At 36.1% G+C, this 19336-nt stretch overlaps 2 protein-coding genes across 4 annotated transcripts in view; one reads left to right on the forward strand and one right to left on the reverse strand.

Annotated features, from left to right (window-relative positions):
- The window catches only part of CFAP44 (cilia and flagella associated protein 44), a 56486-nt gene extending 50379 nt beyond the window's left edge, over window positions 1-6107 (forward strand). The window contains exons 30-35 of one of the 3 annotated variants that reach the window (XM_087721347.1): window positions 1257-1387; window positions 2031-2147; window positions 2556-2757; window positions 3518-3678; window positions 4650-4784; window positions 5686-6107. In XM_087721347.1, the coding sequence (XP_087577473.1) occupies window positions 1257-1387; window positions 2031-2147; window positions 2556-2757; window positions 3518-3678; window positions 4650-4784; window positions 5686-5871 (932 nt within the window). In that variant the 3' untranslated portion in view covers window positions 5872-6107. Of the gene's footprint in view, window positions 1-1256; window positions 1388-2030; window positions 2148-2555; window positions 2758-3517; window positions 3679-4649; window positions 4785-5685 lie in introns of those variants that run through there. The other 2 variants (XM_087721348.1, XM_087721349.1) reach the window with 2 other exon arrangements.
- Window positions 6108-8150: 2043 nt separating this feature from the next.
- The window catches only part of BOC (BOC cell adhesion associated, oncogene regulated), a 66602-nt gene continuing 55416 nt past the window's right edge, over window positions 8151-19336 (reverse strand). The window contains exons 11-19 of the mRNA XM_087721351.1: window positions 18313-18519; window positions 15668-15849; window positions 14857-14962; window positions 14165-14287; window positions 12502-12723; window positions 10904-11106; window positions 10315-10385; window positions 9465-9667; window positions 8151-8798 (exon numbers count right to left, since the gene is read on the reverse strand). Coding sequence (XP_087577477.1) covers window positions 8617-8798; window positions 9465-9667; window positions 10315-10385; window positions 10904-11106; window positions 12502-12723; window positions 14165-14287; window positions 14857-14962; window positions 15668-15849; window positions 18313-18519 — 1499 coding nt within the window. The 3' untranslated portion in view covers window positions 8151-8616. The remainder of the gene's footprint in view (window positions 8799-9464; window positions 9668-10314; window positions 10386-10903; window positions 11107-12501; window positions 12724-14164; window positions 14288-14856; window positions 14963-15667; window positions 15850-18312; window positions 18520-19336) is intronic.

The following is a 19336-nucleotide window of genomic DNA, read 5'->3' on the forward strand; positions in this document are numbered from 1 at the left end:
TACCAAACTAGGTAATCATTGATGATCTTATCTAGTTTGGAAATGAAATGTCTGCAAGAAAACAAACAAGCTCAGAGAGCACCAAAGACCCCTAGTTCAAAACCCTGAACTACAAATATCCTCTCCTTTTGATATTGAGGATTTCGTGACCCGTCAAAACCGTGGAGGACAAAATCGCACTCGATGAAAGCGCGCATGTGACGTCATCACAGCGCGACGAAAAAAAATAAAAAATTGAAATAAAATTAAAATTAAAGCAAGCCGATTCACATAAAGGTAAGGGTTAGGGTTAGGGTTAGGGTTAGGTTAAGGGTTAGGGTTAGGTTTAGAGCGTTAGGGTTACGTTTAGCGTTAGGTTAAGGGTTAGCATTAGGTTTAGCGTTATGTTAACGGTTAGGTTTAGGGTTAGATTTAGGGTTAGGTTAAGGGTTAGGTTTAGGGTTAGGTTTAGGGTTAGGTTTGGGCGGGTTAGGGTAAGGTTTTAGCTTTATTTTTACATTTTTCGATCACAGCGCAATGTTTTCGTCGCGCTGTGATGACATCAAATGCGCGCTTTCGTCGAGCGCAATTTTGTCCTCCGTGATTTTGTGGTGGAACCGAGGATTTGACTTTACACTTTTGGGGGACACAGTTCTCTGAACAGAAGAGCAAAGAAAGAGATGAAGGCTGAGCTAGTATTGGGTCTTCTAAATTCCTGCAGTATCTTCCCACAGTTAGTATGTTCTACTTTCTTCTTCTTTGTCATAATATTCCCATTCCCAAACCATCACAGCCTCTGTCATAATCTTTGATAGTTGCTATTTTCTACTTCCACTCTACCATTTTTGCTCATCCCCACACTATCACTTTCTCTTCCCTCCCTAATCTTAAGAAATTGCTATTTCACAAAAAATCATCAGTGTAATTTTTCAGGCATTTCCAAATCCACTCTTCCCTGGGTGAGGGAATTTCATAGTTTCATAGTTTTATTGCTTCTCTTAATACTTTTATTTCAGAGCAGGACTTCTAAAACTCATGATTAAAGTAATATTGATGAGCCTAATGGCTAGCATTTGTGCAGTTCAAAAACATGCCTATTTATGTAGAAGCGTACTCCAGAAGATATGGAAGTATTTGTAGTAGCACAGTTCTAAATAACTATGCACAGCTTACATCTTTAAGCTGTCTAATTTTTAGATTGCTGTTTTAAAACAACTGAGCTTCAGGCTAAGTTAAAATTGTAGCAGTTATTTAACTTGAATTCTTTCTTATGTCAGATTGTGATGAGTCACTCTTTGAGAACACGCTGCAGCTTCGAGAGAAACGACTAGATATTGAGGAGGCTTTAGTTGAAGAGAAAAAAGCTATTGAAAATGCCAGGAAAGAATATGACGCCTTGTCAAAGAAGGTACAATGGATTTTTCAACTAGCCAGGTCTGTCCCCTAGCTAGTAATTCATTCCTGAAAGCCCACCTCTGCTGTTTACTTAGATGTGGGTTACAATATTAAGACTGGAATAGTTACTTTACGGAAGCAACAATTCTATAAAACAAATTTTGGATTGTATTCATTCTAGTCATTGAAGTTTGGAATCATAACCTGAAATAACAGATGAGCTGTCCTGTGGAGACTTAAAGTTGTTGTTGATATGTTTATTGCCTAAATTAACTTTTCTTAATAGGGACTATATTAGAAATATAGTAAACATCCATTTCGGCTACGTGACCACATGCTTGTTTTTAGTGAGGAAAACAAAAATAGCAATGAAAAGGCTGGTTTTGGAGTACTGCTATTAGCAGGGAGAGAGAAGTCCTTTAATTGTATCTTGGGAGCAGGGGACATGTTGCTTGATAATATTCTTTGCTTTGCAGATAGTATCACTTCCTTATCTCCTCAGCTAAAAAACTGACAAAAAGAAAAAATAGTTTTTCTATAGCAGAAAAATAATGGACCACTTCCTCCTGCTTTACCTTAATCTAACAAATTATTTTGTGATGGCCAGTGCCTGCATTATAAGATCTTTCTTTTGTAACATTGCTATTTCTTAACAGGTGAAAGTCGTAGTGGCGAGCTTAGATAATGCAGAAGGGGAACTTGAGGCCTTTCAGAGAGAAAAGCAGCAGAGGCTGAATGAGCTACATGTTGTAGTGCCTCTAAAACTTCACCAGGTGATGACTCTTACGGATTTTACTGCTGTTGATTGGACTTTTGATAAATCCTTGTTTTTTATATGAAGGCTTGTAATTTGTTTTCTTTATTACTACTAGTATAAAATTGAAGCGTCTTTCAAACCGTCTTCATAACCTATCGATTTGAAATATTGGACAGAATTGTGCCAAAGGTGGTTTTTCAAAAGGCACATTTTGGAAAAAAAACTTTGCTTTTCCTTGAAGGCATTTCACTTTTCATTCAAGAAGCTTCTTCGATAATTGAACAGAATTATTTTGTTTCTCTAGACTCAGTGTCCACCTAGAAGCATATGAACAACTCTTGGACACTCTTGTAGACAATCAGTGAGAATTAGCAAAATAATACAGAGCTCTTCAGATTTATGTACATTCTACTTTTATTTGCAGGTGGAATATATGTCGAGTGGAGAAATTCCCTCTGATCTCTCACAGTCTTTGGTATTTACCAATCTATCTTTAGTGAACTTGCAGCAAAGAATTTTGACTTTGCAGCAGGAGAAATTAGAACAGAGGTCCCTTTATAAGAAAGCCCGGGAACAGCATAAACAACTAATTCGAGACAGAAGAGAAATAGCACGTACGATTGAGCGTAAGTTTCTGATTTCAATTGAATTAGTATGTAAAGATATTTCATTGTGGTCCAGGGCAAGGAGATGATGAACTACTATTTCCTGCAAGTGTAGTTTATATACTCTAGCTGTTTTCTAGAAATGTAGATGCTGACACAGAAAAGTGGAAATGTTTTACAACATTGCTTCTACAGTTCAATGGAGCCCTAGATATTGAACCACTAAGGCAGACATTAGGAAGGTGAGATAACAAATACCAGCAATATTTAATTAGCAATTCAAAGAAGACATTGATGCATAGTGCTATGTATCCTCTGGACTGCCTTGTGCTTTCTAATCAAGCATGCCAATTTCAGTTATTACAATTATTTTGTTTTTAAAAAGGAATCACTTAGGTCTAACATGAGCTTAGCTGGTCTTGCACTGTCTACTGCTCTCTTAGGGAATAAAATATGTTAGGTGATTTTGTTTCCCCTCAAATTCTTAACTAATTTAACTCTCTCATCAAACTTGTTGAACTCACTTTTTCAAAGAAAGATAAAGCTGTTTCTCTGGTTCAATAAATGGTATATCACATACAATAGTAAGCTGTAAGCATTCTTTCCTACTTTTACAATGAGAACTGAAGATTGTTTTAGGCCTGATATATTAGTGTGCATCCTTGCTGTATTAATTGAAAATGTAATATTCAGTATTTCAAGACAATATCATTTAAAATGTTGTTTAAAAGATGGGAAAATGATGTACAAATCACTTCAATCTAAAGCTTCCATCTTTTAGAACTGGAAGAGAAATGTAATCAATTGATGATGATGAAATTTGGCCGGATTGTAAACTTGGAAGCCCTTCAGACTCTTTCTGTTAACACAAACCTAGAAGAACTCAGGATGAAAGTAATGGAGAAAGAGCAAATTCAAGCGGTAGAATTAAAAAAATGGGAGGTATGACTTGATATTGAAGCAGTACTATGAATCAGCCTTTGAAAGTATCAAACAGATTGGTGTTGGGAGAAGCTTGGGGCATGGTTAAAAAACGGACTCATAAAAAAGTTCACTCTGCATTAAACCACATACTGTATTTCCTGTAATTTATTTTCTTATTTTGTACAAATTATATGCAAGGTTGAAAACAATGTTAGCAAAAATTTTAATGGTGAACTATTGGCTCAGAGAAGTAAGAGGCAAAAAAAATATATCTCAGGAATAGAAACTTTGATTTTTTAAATTTTTTTGTTGACATTGCCTTTTGAAAAAATGGAGAGAAACTTAAATAATCTTACTTGTATCTCATTTTAGTCACTTCATGCTTTATTTTTATTTCTAGTTTTATTTTTTTTAAAAAACCTGGTTTGGTGTACTGGGTAAGGCAGACTTGGGTATTTTACGGCCTCTGGGCCACATCTGGCCCTTTGCCTGTTCCTGTCTGGCCTGCGTGAGATCAGTCAGAAAATAGAAATCAAGTGTGCTGCAGGGGGCTGGAGAGGAAGCCGAGCGGGGTTCAGCTCTGCACCAATAGCATGAATTCTTCCTAGATACATATGACACTCAATATAATACTTAGTCTTTCCGTATTTCTCCTGATTTATTTGACTGCGTATCTATAACGGTTTATTACAATTTATTTAAAAAGATAAATTCCATAAAATATCAAAGTCAAAGGCCTTTGTCCTACTGCCAAAATCACACGAATGCTTAACTCAGAAGTCAACTTCATTGTAATTTACGAATATTGAGGTTGTTTTTGAGAGGGTGGTACATCTTCAGATTCCTACCTAACTACTAATGCACACTGATTGAGTTCTCAGTCAGTACTAAATTGGCTGCTATAAGTGAGGGGAAATCTTGAGCTCTCAAGTGGAAATATCAGATATGGATACAGTTATTAATACATTCATTAATATGCTGTCTTCCAGAATAAAATTTTTGAGATGCGTCAGCAGCAGATGATGGTAACAAAAGAAAATACTAGTAAAATAAAACAAATGAATGCATTTTGCATAGAAAAGATGAAACTTGAAGCTAAAGTGGATTCACTGCAGAACAACTTGGTATGTGTTATTTTGTTTAGAAATTCATGAGTAGTCAGCCCGAAAGCATTTTCTTTTATCTTTTAAGATTTCTATAGTAGTTGTAACAAAACCATTATTTCTTATTTTGTATATGCGGCTACTATTCAAGATTCTCAAATTGATCTATGACCTTTATTGTGTATAAGACCACAGTTTAATCACCATAATTAAGGTATTTAATCTAGTTACACATTGCACTTTTTATCTAGGTTGCAAGCAAACAAAAACATACTTTTCATCAGGCCAAAAAGGGGATAGCATACTTGGATTGTTTTGTTGTGAAGAATGTGTATTTAACAATGTTAAATTATAGCTGGCAGTTCTTTAGCTCCTGTTGGCCTTCATTTGTACCGTATTCTTCCAAAGAACCTAGCATGTTATGCTCAATTGGCATAGTATATGTGAGGATCCAGTAGCTTTTGTAATTGACAGGTGGAAATTTGGTCAATGCTCGTATTTTTTAAGTGTTCTTCCCATTCTATTTCTGTGAATATTTATTTTGCATTACTATACAGTGTATAGTAATATAACATTGATTTGCTAGCTTTTATTCTTTGTTTTTGATTCTGGATGAGATTCTTTCCAGAACTGGTGTAGTTTTTTCCCCTTTACAGATATTGTCTTCTCATTGGACTTGATTTCTATTAGCAGTATTATCATTTCTGGTTTTAGCCTTTGTATACTTATGTTGATGACCACTAAACAAATTTTCTTGCAGTAGTTCTGCAGCTGCTCAACCAACAATCCTGTGTCCCATAGTTCACTTGTCACCAGATGTTCAGGAACTCAACACCTACCACAAGCCCTGTTGTCCTGGACAACAACCAATCCGAATGATTATTACTGACATTTAGACAACTTTCTGGATTTTATTTTACAGGGAGCAGAATTTCAAGGACCTCGCAGAGCAGATATTGAGGAAAGGGAAAAATTAATTGCACTTGTTCAGCTGCAAGCCCAAGAAGCTGAAGTCTTGAAAGAAGAAATAACTCTCCTGAGTCGAAAAGATGGTCGTATCTTCCCAGCCTCTCAAAATCTTTTCCAGAGAGATGAGATTATAGATTAAATAGTGTCCTAGTCTTGGGTTTTTTTTTTTTAATATAACTCATTTCATGTATCTAGCCAGTAAAGTGCTTTTGAGACTTTACCCTTGTTTATTTTAATTCTGGAAGAAATGCTCTGCCTTGAACTATTGTTTAGGTTGAACTTTAAGATGATAAGTTCTCTGGAGATGCAGTGATTGAGAAAACCTGTACCATTTGAATGACAGTTATTAAAGATATAGAATCATTCTGGATAAAATAGACTGTATCTCTCATTCTTCTAATCAGTTGGGTTTTCTGTGGATATATGAAGGGTCTCAAAAATCTACAAATAGTTCTATTACCTAACCCAACATACATATTTGTACATGTCAAACAAGGAACAGTCTGCAAATGGGAACTTGTTCTCCCGGTTTGCTGGTAAAACTGTGTCTTTATCACAGTATGAAACAATAATGTATTACTACTCAATGGCATGCTGCACATGAGAAACTGACTAAGCCAGACCCAAACCACCAATAACCTGGAAAATGGGGGCAAGCCTTGGCATTCTGTCAAGATGCAGTTGACTGAGAAAAAAATTATCAGCAGAGCATTCTCATATCATCACTATTCCTTCTACAGTATCTTAAACTGTTACAGACTTTGAAATTGGCAGTGTCACTTGGTGGCTGCTCAGCTATGTGAACTGCTTATAATTTTCATAGCTAACATATGGAAATATTTTCAGATTCTAATTTAACTTTTATATTATGTAATAAAGCATATGGGCGTAATTAAATTTTAAACACTCTACTGAGCCTGAGTCTTACCATATTACTTCTTTATAGTAATCTTACTTTTAAGCAGTTGACTCTTGGAAGTCTCACTTCTCAGTCCCATTTTTTTTTTAAAAAAATAATAATCTTGGAAGTCTGTATTTCTTTCCCTTTCCCTTTCTGAGCATGTCTGGTTCTATGTTGGTCTAGAACAGGAGTGTCAAACTTGCGGCCCATGGGCCAGATGTGTCACACCCTGGCCACACCCACCTCTGGTTTAGTGAAAGGGGGGGAAAGTTGCAATATGTCAGGTAACAATGTGACGGTGTGAGTTTGACACCCCTGGTCTACAATATTTTTCAGAAAAAGAAGAAAGCCAGAGCTCTGGGTTTTGTTTTGTTTTTCAATTTCCTTGGAAGTAAGAGAATGGAAGGAGAGAGGAGAATAGCTGATTTTGGGGACACTTGGAAAGGAAAGCGGGTAACTTAGAGAACCGAAATGGCACAGAGAGATAAAGATAATATAGATCTAGCAAGCCAAGCAAGTATTGGGAGGCAGGGGGCAGAACGAGGGAGCAGATTTATCATGGTGGGAGATCAGAGAACTAGCTAATAGCTAAAATAATATATCTTAGATGGAACTCCCTAAGTGAGCGAGCCTTGGGTGCCAATCCCCCTCCCCCCCAGTTACAGTTTTTCAGGGCAGGTAGCATGACCATTTACTCCTCACTACTGGTACAACAGCAAACATGAGCTCTATAAGGGTCTCTATAATGACTGGTTCCTAGTTTGAAAAAAAATCAGGAGACCAGTTGTGTTTTTCTGTCATCCGTAAAAGACTTCCTCACTCTTAAAAAATGAAGTCTCCACTTGAATGTTTTGGAAAAAAATTGGTTCTAAATATCTTAGTTGTTGAATACATGTTACTGCATCTCTATATGTCTTGCTAAAGAGCACTTCAAAAATTTTGCTTGGAAATAATTACTCTCAATTTGTGACAATTGCCAAAGACCTTGAAGGTGCTCTGAAGGAGAAGCAGGAGAAGAGAAAAAACACCCAGTAATGAAGATGGAGAGCTCTTCTGGTCTGGTCCTTCCTTTCCCCATTTCTGGGCTATGCATTGTAACAGCAGTTGCCTTTACACTCTATGTGATTGCAGAAGGTGTGTCTGGATTTATTATTTGACTGGATTGGATGCATTAATTTAGAGGAAGAAGAATTCATGTTTTGCAGAAATATACTAAGGAAGAAGCTTTGAATTTTAGAACTGTGGAATAGTAATTTTAAAAGGTTATTTAAATATAATATGGAGAAATTTGCTTGTCTTTCCACAGAAAGCTTTTTGAGGAATAACAAAGAAGGGCAAGAATGTAGTCAGTGCATTGATATGCAGGTATATTTATGAAATGTGGCTTCCTTTTATTGAATGACTTTTGTTGATTCCTAACTGAAATAGTACAGTGAACTTTTTAAATTAAAAGAACTATAGGGATCATTTTATAGTTGTCAAGATTTAAAAAGCAAACAAATATTTACAAAAACAAGTTCAATAAAAAAGGAGAAATGCTTTATTTTTGAAGCATGGTGATTTTTTCATTACTGGCACACAGTATATATATTGTTTTTAATGCAGGTAAATGGTGCTTTAGGTTTTGTATTTGGCATTCTGCAGTAAAAATCTTCCAATGCGATTATAGAAAAAGATTTTCCCATAGTTTCATCATTAGAAATACAATTCTAGCAATTGGAAAATGAAGAAAAGCTCCAATGCCCTTTTAAGACATAAAGCAGTAATCTGTCTTTTCAAGTCCATGATCTAACAAATATATATATATAGTTGACTTAATCTTGGTTTATTCCCTGCTGTAATTTTCACATGATATAATTCCTCTCTGTAATTATAGAAGGCACATGTACATCTATTTACAAGTGCATAAATATATAAATAAAAATGTAATATAAAAATAAATAAACTTTTCTCTGTTTAGAATAATCTTTGTAAGGCAGCTTCTTATCTGATGCTGGAACAAGTATCTGAGGAATTATGTAGAGGCAGGCTATTCAAATATTTCTCTGAGCTTTCTCCTGAAGAAACATCCTCTGGATTTGTGGGCCACACATGTCTTCTCTTTTGGCATAAATCTGTTCCCCCTGTGTGTTTAACAGGGACTAGACCAAGACAGCAAGTGGAATCTGAAAATGTAAAGAATCAAATTGCATTCTTTATCAGACTCTTCTATTCAAAGTATTTTGAAGTGAAACCAAATTATAAAAAACTGAGATCATAATATCTCAGAGCATAAGTTTTAGAGAGAAACAAGTTAAGAATATATACTGATACATTATACATGACAAGACATGAGCTAATAATGTTAAGAACTACTGGTAAAAGAAAATAAATTTCAGTAATTTTCACTGGTATTTGATTAATAAAGGAATCTAACGTACATTTCTATAGCTTACTAAGATACATATTAGTAAAAGGTTCCTGACAATCAATGTAGACATTTCAGTTATTTCAGATCCACACCAATCTATTCATGTTTTTGGCGGCTCTACCAGATGGTGCAAGAATTGAAACATTTAACATTTTTAATATAATTTAACAATACAGATTATACAGATTTTAGCTAGCAATATAAATAATACAAGAAATACAAATATCCCTAATGAGCAAGACTGGTTATTAATAGATTATTTCTTGAAGATGCTTAATTTTTAATACATATATAACACAAAACTCTGTGTGAATAGAAATATCTTGTGTGCACTGATCTTCATTTAGTCTGCTCTTCTTTTTCAAATGAATAATTTTTCTTCTTATTTTAAAAAAATATCTCAGATCTCTCTGGTACTGACCTTTATGGAAGACAGGATTCCTCATGTCTTCCATAGTAGAATTTCCCATCTTTGTTTCTGGTGTCGAGTGACACAGACTAAGAAGTTGTTCATGATGGTGGTGTTGGTGTTGGCAGTTGTCATGTTGCTGTAACAGTTGATTTATGGAGTCATCTGGCAGACCACAGAGAAAAGAACTGTGTTCCAGCCCAGGGCTAGTAAGCCTAAATGTGAGAGGAGCATGTGAGGACATCAGTGAATTTATTATGTATACAGATAGTAAAAGTAAGACAGACATTTTCAAGTGCTTAACTTTCTTTCACATTTGATATTCCAAATGAAAAGCACTCTTACAAATTAATATAGAGATACTATGTGTTAAAATGCTAATTATTTCTTAGGAGGACAAGATTTCTATGCATTGTAAAACACATGATTTGAATAGTATAAGTGAATGTTCTATAGATAACTAAAGTAAACATACTCTAAATACTCAAATGCCAGGATGTGTCTATTATATAATAACACCAGAATCATGCAAAAGTTGAAGAACTGAATAGAAACAGTATTGATGTTTTGAATGTTAGCATTTAAGAAGATCCCTGAAAATATGATTAGCCAAGACAACAAAGTTCAACCCATAGTTCTCACTTCAGGCACAAATGATCGGAGTCAAATTACCATACTCTGGATATATTATGTGATTATGTACATTGGCCATACTTGAGTAAGAAGAATCAAATGATGGTTTCAACATATTTAATTTTTCAATCTACATGAAAAAAAAGATTTTAGAGAAAAAGGTTGCCCAATAAAATATCCCATTCTCTATCAAACCAAAGAGGAAAATATTCCAAGAAATAAACCATACCTTTGGGGTTCAGATATATTGTTTCCATTTTGTAGTGCCCTCCCTTGCAGAAAAGCATTGGTTTCATTTTGCTGAGAACAGAAGAAAAATAAGCACATTAGAACATAAATAGAAAGATTAAGGATTAGATGTCAAGTCAGTTCAAGTCAACAGTTAAGAAGTGATGCAGCAGGCACTCAATTTTAAAAATTTAGCAATAAGATTGGATCCAGCATTACAAAAATTAAGCTGATTTGTAAAACTGGAAATACCCACTGAAACATTATGTTGGTGTCTTTTAGAATGCAAGTAGATATTCTATTATTTATATACAGAGTGAATTTGGGGCTTGTTTCTCCAGCTATAAACTCAAAGGTTCTACTTTAATCAACTATGCAGTATTTTTAAGTACAGTACAACACTTATTTGCTTATTATCACTGAATCCTTTAAGTCGGAAAATAATATTTCTGGCAAACATTTTCCTTTGACTTCTATCTTGTAAGGTAAACCTTACAAGAAATATCCAACATTGAATACTAGCCAAAATTTTATGACAGGCATGAGAAGTAGGTTACCTAACATTTTCCAAAGATGGATGAACAATTTACCTGTTGAGCTTCATCTGAGTTGCAATCATATGACTTTGTATATGAATATCCAACTGTAGCAGAGGGAAAATGACCATTTCCACCATTTGCATAATGTAGCCCATTAACTTGAGGAGTAGAAACACCTCGCAAAGGCACCATGGTATACTGACAAGATGGTACTAGCAGTCCTGCTCCCGGAAAGCCCAAGTCTATAGCCTGCTCTGAAACAAAGAAATATACAGATTAGATCGGGAATATAGATCAAGTAGCACAAGTGTAAACAAAAGATTTAGATTGGACCTAGATTTTTGTGTTTGTGCCCACAATTAGCTTCTCCTCTTTCCTCCTCATGCATGCCCTTTAATTCTTATAGTATGAAATTTAGAATTCTGGGACTATGTTGCAGAGAATACAAAGCATTTCCAACAGTAAATCCTACCTTCCTGCTCATACCCCACCTTACCCCATTCATTGCATTATAACTTCAACCAATCCTTAATTGCTTAATTGCTTAATGAGCCGAGGTGGCGCAGTGGTTAAATGCAGCACTGCAGGCTACTTCAGCTGACTGCAGTTCTGCAGTTCGGCTGTTCAAACCTCACCGGCTCAAGGTTGACTCAGCCTTCCATCCTTCCGAGGTGGGTAAAATGAGGACCCGGATTGTTGTTGGGGGCAATATGCTGACTCTGTAAACCGCTTAGAGAGGGCTGAAAGCCCTATGAAGCGGTATATAAGTCTAACTGCTATTGCTATTGCTCTGTTTAGTGATCTTCAAAACTAGGGGTCCTTCCACTTACAATTATTGTAATGTTCCTGTGGTTACATAATCAAGATTTGGATGCATTGCAACTGGTGGCTGTTTACACCAGTTGTGCATAGCTAGCTTCCGACAAGGAGAGTCAATAGAGAAGCTAGCAGTAAAATTGCAAGTCATGGTTATTTGATGGTTCACTTAACAACTGTGTTATTTAGGGATGGACCTACCAGTCCCAACTGTAGTTGTTAAGTGAAGGCGACCTATACAAGAACTCTGTGTTAGACTTTTATATTCTCTCTCTCTCTCTCTCTCTCCCTACCTATCTACCTACCTCATCTATACATCATCTAGCTATCTATGCAATTATGCTGCTAGCACTAACAATAGCACTTCACATTGCTTTACAGTTCTTTCTAAGTGGTTTACAGAGTCAGCATAATTCCCCCAAAAATTTGGGACCTCATTTTACCGACCTCGGAAGGATGGAAGCCAAGTCAATCTTGAGCCAGTGAGACTGGAACTGCTGAACTGCTGACAGTCATCAGTCAGCAGAATTAGCTTGCAATACTGCATTCTAACCACTAATCAGTTATATTGCTTGGCAGCTGTGAAAAATAATATGAACTTCCCCTTTTTGCAAATCAATGGAGGGGACCGTGGTGTCAGGGTACTTTGGATTATTATTAACATAAGCCAGGTAATCAAATTTGGGGGTTGTTTATAGCTTAAAATATTTCAACCAGCTACTATTTCCTGTTAAGAGACTGTAAATTTCAAATCAAACATGTACATTCTGTACATGCAGGGGAAAAGATTTCTCTGGAAAAATTTATATAGTTTGGCTCTTCAAGGTACTTACTTTGCTTAGACCAAGCTCTCCAAAGGCAAAATGGAATAAAAACCACAATAATGAGGACGATGGAGCACAACACCACACCTACAATCAAATATGACAGGTCACTGGATCGGGCCATCATGGCTCCTGCCCCTAAGACAGTATGGCCACTATTGAGTGGTGGGTGCTGTATTGTAGATACTGTAGATGGTGGAAGACGACCAGGCAATCCTGATGATTTTCGAGCTTCAGGGGGGAGGAAAAAGCACCGTTAGATTTTCATGTTACATAAGGCCTTCTCCATTCTTCAATTTCTTTCTGCCACAACTTTTTTCTCGTCCTTTGCTTTATCTTTTAATGACAAAAATGTTCATTTCCTCCTAGCACAAATACTGATGGTTGGAATGATGGGAGATATAGTCAACTTCCCATAATGCTATATATTATTATCATGTGTAATTCTTTCCAAGTGAGAGAGGATGAGTTGCCCTGGTGGGTTCTGGATGATGCTATGGTCTCAAAATTTAAAAAAAAAAATTCTCCTGTGGACCAAAATCAAGTTCAATGATATGCAAACATCAAAACTGGCTGGTGGAAAGGACTGCAAGTTTCAGAGTTCCATTTGAAATTTTATAGAACTATATTATGTATAGTTTGCTAAGCTAAAGTTACTGTATATATTAACAAAACAGTAAATCAAGAAGAATTGCATGTATATGTCTGGAAATTCCTGTCCCCTTTTCTCACTCTGACACCAAACTTCTAGTCAAGTCCACACTGTCATCCTTTTTGAAGCTTCTTTTCATTGTATGCCCAGATCATGAATACTTTCGTGTTTGGAGTATTCAGACCACAATGCTCAAAGAGGTAGGTAGTCTGCTGTTTTAACCATTTCTGCTATTCATTACTAGGATCAACAACAAGAAATTGTATCTCAAACTTAATAAATTACTGTCTAAGAGTTTACATCTGCATCACAGATTCAATCTTCTCATTCTATAGGCCAATCTGCTAATATTTAGTGCTGATCACTTAGTAGTTTTCTTCTACTTCAGTGATGTAAAACTGTAAGTCTGTTTACTGAACAAGTGGGAATCTGTGTCCTGCCACAGATTGGTGACATCTATGCCTAAAAACTTTAGCCAGCATGGCCAATGCTATGGCTGCTGATAACTAGTTCCAGACAGATTAGGAAGGCCACACATCTTACAAACTATATTTATTCAATGGAGTTTCTGTGAGGCCACCAGAAGGGGAAAAATCATATTTGTTATTTGTTTCAAGTTATTTGTTTCAAGTTACTGAAACATGATCTATTCTGTTAAGCCATCTTTTTGATCTTTAATATGTAAATATCATTTTTTGGGTTTTATACTGTCATTTTTTCCCATCAACTAGGCTGAGATGTCTAGATATTTCCTGCCTTGCTTGTACATTTTTCTCTCATCTAATACCAGCAGGGACTTATTCCTGAACCTCAAACTGTGCATATAATGCATCTGTAATTGAACTTTTTGCCTTTGTTGGTTTTATACTGTTTGCTCAGCAACTCTTGTGTATTTTGAGACTTTGGGTTTTATACTGTTTTCTCAGCAACACAGTGTATTTTGAGACTTTTCTGTTCAAAAAATTATTGTAGACTAATTAGTGATTACAGATTCTCTGGAGATGCTTTAGGACTAATTACCTTTAGTTTCACACATCATCACATTACTAAATTCACTCTCTCCACCTTCATTGAAACATTGCATTTTAATGTCATATGAAGTTTCTGGCTGTAGGTGGCTGATAGAATGCCAGTATCGGTCACCTGAACAAAAACAATACACACAATGATTACTTTTTTGTCTCCTCATCATTCCATCCTGAATCTTTACAGTAAATGGATATTTCTGATATCAAGGCTAATTTGAACATTATATTCTAGGTAATCAGTGAAAACATGAAACTTTTCTTCTCCCTTGTTTGAAAATACATACCCAGCACACTATTCTCTTTCAGGCTAAGCAATTTAACTCAGATTGCAAGGAAGGAGTAATAAATGACTCCTAAGTCTAAGACAAAGAAATAAAGCTTGGGATAAGAAAAGAAACTAAATAACAGTAATTTACATCAATGTTATTCACTACACCTCTGTATATTTTATATCCCTGTAAATATCCTTGCTTCCACCATATCCATTACACATGGTTACACATCTACAAATTGTCATATATTGTCTTTCACACTGATATGAAAATTGTTTTCTTAATATCAGCCGCCTTAGTTTATACTACTTTGTATTTTATTATATAAACAGCTCTGCTCCTTAGCAAATGACTAAATAAAGGCATCTTGTAGAAGTACTCAATGAAATCTAACCCAGTAATCATTTCTTACCTTCCACCACATCTTTCTTGTAATCACTGTCATTATCGCTGTCAGTTGGTCGATAATAAATGTAAAATCCATGAATTGGTGTATTGTTATTGCTGGCAGGGGTATACTGTAAAAACAACAACGACAGCAAAATAAAAAATGAAATAAACCAAACCCAACCCAGAAGTAGTTCTCAAAACCACTCTTGTAATAGAATAACTATAAAGAAATTGTTTATTCAGGGGAAGGAAGAGGAAATATTTTCTTGCTTTTCTAGAACTTGCTGATTAAATGGTCGGTGGAGAATAGCTGTCAAGATGGATCTAGAAAGAAAGTGGAAGTTTTGTCGTGGATCTAATTGGCCAAATCTTGATGTAAGACTACCTCCATATGTAAGTGCAAATTTCACACTTATTAATTGAATTGCCAGCTAACTTGCACAAAATTCTGATAAAAGACAATCAATTAATAGGTGTGAAAGGCTGAAGGATCATTAGTACAGAAGATTATTTGTTTTTATATTCAGATTTAACTTATTTTCATATTCAATTTGCTTAAATTTATATTTTTCATGCCAATTAGCATGAAAGCTAATCAAGCTCCCACATGTTTAAAAGCACTAAACATTGCCATGCTATCTACGGCAATAGAGAAATCTAAGGTGTTAAATTTGCATTATTCAATGCATGATTTGCATTAGCAATAAAAATAACAACATAGGGACAGTCTTCTGAGAAATATTGTACAATTTTAATTAGATAAAGTCTACTGCTGTTTAAAAAAAATAGCCCGATCTTTGCACACCAGTTATAGTTTTCTGTCTCACACTTACCATCCACTTTAGCATGATGGTTGTCTCATTAATGGCATCAGTGAAAGTGATATATGGACCTCTAACAGGACGCTCATATGCACGATTGCTGTAACCTGATACTACATATGGTTTAGATGCAGCACTAGGTTCACTCTCCCCCAGTATGTTCCATGCTCGCACCCGGAATTTGTAAGATGTGCCTATAGGATTGAACAAAAAGCAATTGAGAAAAATAGTTAGCTAGAGAAATGACATCTGACCATTGTAATACGTTTGCTAATTTCTTCCTGAAAACTGGGCATTATATTCTATTGGCATTTCCTTAATCCACTGACATAAACAACATAGCAAAAAAAACCAGTGGTGGGATTCAGCCAGTTCGTGCCTATTCAGGAGAACCATCTGTTAACTTTCTAAGCAGTTCAGAGAACCAGTTGTTGGAAGAAATCTCCTTTTGTTTCTTCCACTTTACAGGGCTAATTCTGTAAGGAAGGCATTCTGGTGTTGTTTCTAGCCTCATCTTTATTGCCCTGCTTACAGAAACTGCCTCTCCGGTTAACCCTTTCTCCATTGTAACAGCTAAGGCGAAGTGCCCATCAACTGGAGTGATGTTGAGTTGGCCACGCCCACCGTCACATGACCACCAAGCCACGCCTACCCACTTGGTTATTAGGGCACAGAACCGGTTGTTAAATTATTTCAATCCCACTGAAAAAACCCTATTTTTATTTTTCCCCTTCAGGCGATGAAGTCTGTTCTAATAGTCAGATAATAACAGTTAATATTTTCTATTGAATGAAAATTCAATAGAAGGCCTAGAAGCTATCTTTTACATTGGGCCTTCAGGCCTGCCACATTTTCTACTGTGGGAAAATGGGTGGGGGGATTATATGGAGTATCAGAGATATATAGTCTAAATAAAATTCCTTTTTCAGAGAGTCATGTTGCCCTGCACCTTGAATGTTGTGACTGGGAAGTATTTCCAGTTGGGATGGTGCCTGTTGGACTATGTGATGGACATGTGGGTGCTGGGCAGGGTCTTGAACTTTCACTTGGGTGGAGAAAACCTGGAAACTTTCAGATTCGGGTTTTCCCAGATGTGTCAATATGACATCTTCAATCAAATGGAACTTTGAGGAAGCTCAAGCCTCGGGATCTTCTTTCATTGGGGGCGTTACTTGGAATCCTGACATTAAAGACCATATGAAAAATGAAATGAAATGAAAAAGACCATATCTTACATGTAATTAAGTACCTTAATTACTTTTTCTTTTTTTTTATCCCAAAAGCAGACTGAAGAAAAGATATTTCTTGGCCTTCAGGAAGAGAGTAAAAATATGGTTCTGCAACCTTGCTTCGGGGTGTGTGTGTGTGGACAAAGGAGCCTTCAGCCCTGGGGCTGGTTTGAGACCTGAAGCCCTCTCCCAACTTTTAATTAATTTTAACATTTGTTTTCCCTTTTTAACATTTTATATACAGTTTTTATGCTTTTAATATTTTATTGTACACCACCCAGAGCCCCTATGTGAGGGAACTGGCAGATGGAGATGATAAATAAATAATAAATAAATATTTAGAAGTAGGGAGAAAAAACACAAGATCCTGAAAAAAGTGACTTATGATTGTTTTTCACACTTAGGAGCATTGCAGCATCCCCATGATCACGAGATCAAAATTGGGATGCTTGGCAACTAGCATGTATTTATACAATAATACAATACATTAACAGAGTTGGAAAGGACCTTGGAGTTCTTCTAGTCCAACCCCCTGCCTAGGCAGGAAACCCTATACCGTTTCAGACAAATGGCTATCCAACATCTTCTTAAAGACTTCCAGTGTTGGAGCATTCACAACTTCTGGAGGCAAGCTGTTCCACTGATTAATTGTTCTAACTGTCAGGGAATTTCTCCTCAGTTCTAAGTTGCTTCTCTCCTTGATTAGTTTCCACCCATTGCTTCTTGTTCTACCCTCAGGTATTTATGATTGTTGCAGTGTCCTGGGGTCATGTGGCCATCTTTTGCGACCTTCTGTCAAGCAGTCAACACTTAACAAAGTGACTCACTTAACAAATGTGGCTAGAAAAGTCATAAAAAGCAAGAATTTTCTTGCTTAGCAACAGTTAAAAATTTGGACTCAATTGTAGTCGTAAGTCAAGGACTACCTGTATTTTCTTTTTCCTTGGTATGGATAATAAAATGTTTAGTTACCATCATATTGTAAGCCACTATAGAAAGTACAGGTAGTCCTCAACTTATGACCACAACGGAGCCCAAAGTTTATGTTGTTAAGTGAGACAGTTGTTGTGAATTTTGCCCCATTTTACGTCCTTTCTTGCCACACTTGTTAAGTGAATCACTACAGTTGTTAAGTTAGTAACAGGGTTGTTAAGTGAATCTGGCTTGTCCATTGACTTTGCTTGTCAGAAGGTTGCAAAAGGGATCACATGACTGGGACAGCACAACAGTCATAAATATGAACCAGTTGCACAGCATCCAAATTCTGATTATGTGACCATGGGGATAGCGTAAAGGTTGTAAGTGTGAAAATTGGTCATAAGTCACTTTTTCAATGATGTTGTAACTTTGAACCATCACTAAATGAAGTGTTGTAAATCGAGGATTACCTTTACCAAAAGATATGCATGTTGGGAAGGGTCAATCTACCTTTTTCTAAGTCTTTAATTTCCACAGAGAGACGAGAAGGGGGAATGTCACTCCTGGCTAACATCCAGTCACCGAGTTTCTTCAGTTTCTTATACTCCACTCTGAATGCTTGAATAGGAAACCCACCATTCCCGCGTGGGATCCAAGTCACATAGGCAGATGTCTCAGATGCTACTGAGATAGTGGGACGATCTGGAGCCTCGGGAGCTGTAAAGAATAAGAAAGTTATATAACAGGTAGGAAATTAATCTCAGTTTCAGATTGGAAGAGTGAAGCTGAAACCACTGTGGTTTGCTTCTAGTGTTTAAAATGTCAAATTCAGCATTTGTGAATGGAAAAACAATAATTTCATCATAAAAATCAGAAAAATTTTTATAACTCTGTTTCACCAAGTGACTATTTTATTTTACTTTTTAAAAAGTAAAATATTACCACCCATAAAAAGAAGAGGTGAATAAGTGACTTCCAATAAGTGAATAAAGGAAGGAATTTAGCCAGTTTGGTAAAATGAGGCGCCTTGGTGCTCTCTGAGTTTTGTTGCTTTCTTTCATTACCCAAATCATTAATGAACCTATGATGTTACCTAGTTTGGGTAATGAAACATCTGCAAAAAAAACAAACAAGCTCAGAGTACCAAGGACCCCTCATTTCAACCCTGAGTTGCAAATATTCTCCTTTAGTAGTTTGGTAAAGTTCATGAAGTTCATAAATTTAGTTTGGTAGAGCTCACGTGTACTTTACCTATTCAAGAAGTGTTTGTTGCCTAAATCGAACCCAATCTGAGGGGATAGAACAATTTATATTGACTGAAAAATAAACAAGAAACTGTTGAAGAGGAACAAATCTAACAAATGCAGAGGAGATGCCGATGTCCTTTATGTTGGCCATTGCTTGAGAAGGGACATTTGGCTGGTGAATTCTAACTGTTTTTTATAGGTTGTAAAAATAGCATTTCTCAATTTTGGGGGAGTCCCTGTCCATTGTTGATGGATGATCCTTCAACTGATCTCCAGCCAGGGTGGTT

This window comes from Thamnophis sirtalis, unplaced genomic scaffold, assembly GCF_051295495.1.
Source record: "Thamnophis sirtalis isolate CommonGarterSnake01/CBP01778 unplaced genomic scaffold, rThaSir2_p1.2 scaffold_8, whole genome shotgun sequence".
In the NCBI taxonomy this organism is placed as follows: Eukaryota; Metazoa; Chordata; class Lepidosauria; order Squamata; family Natricidae; genus Thamnophis; species Thamnophis sirtalis.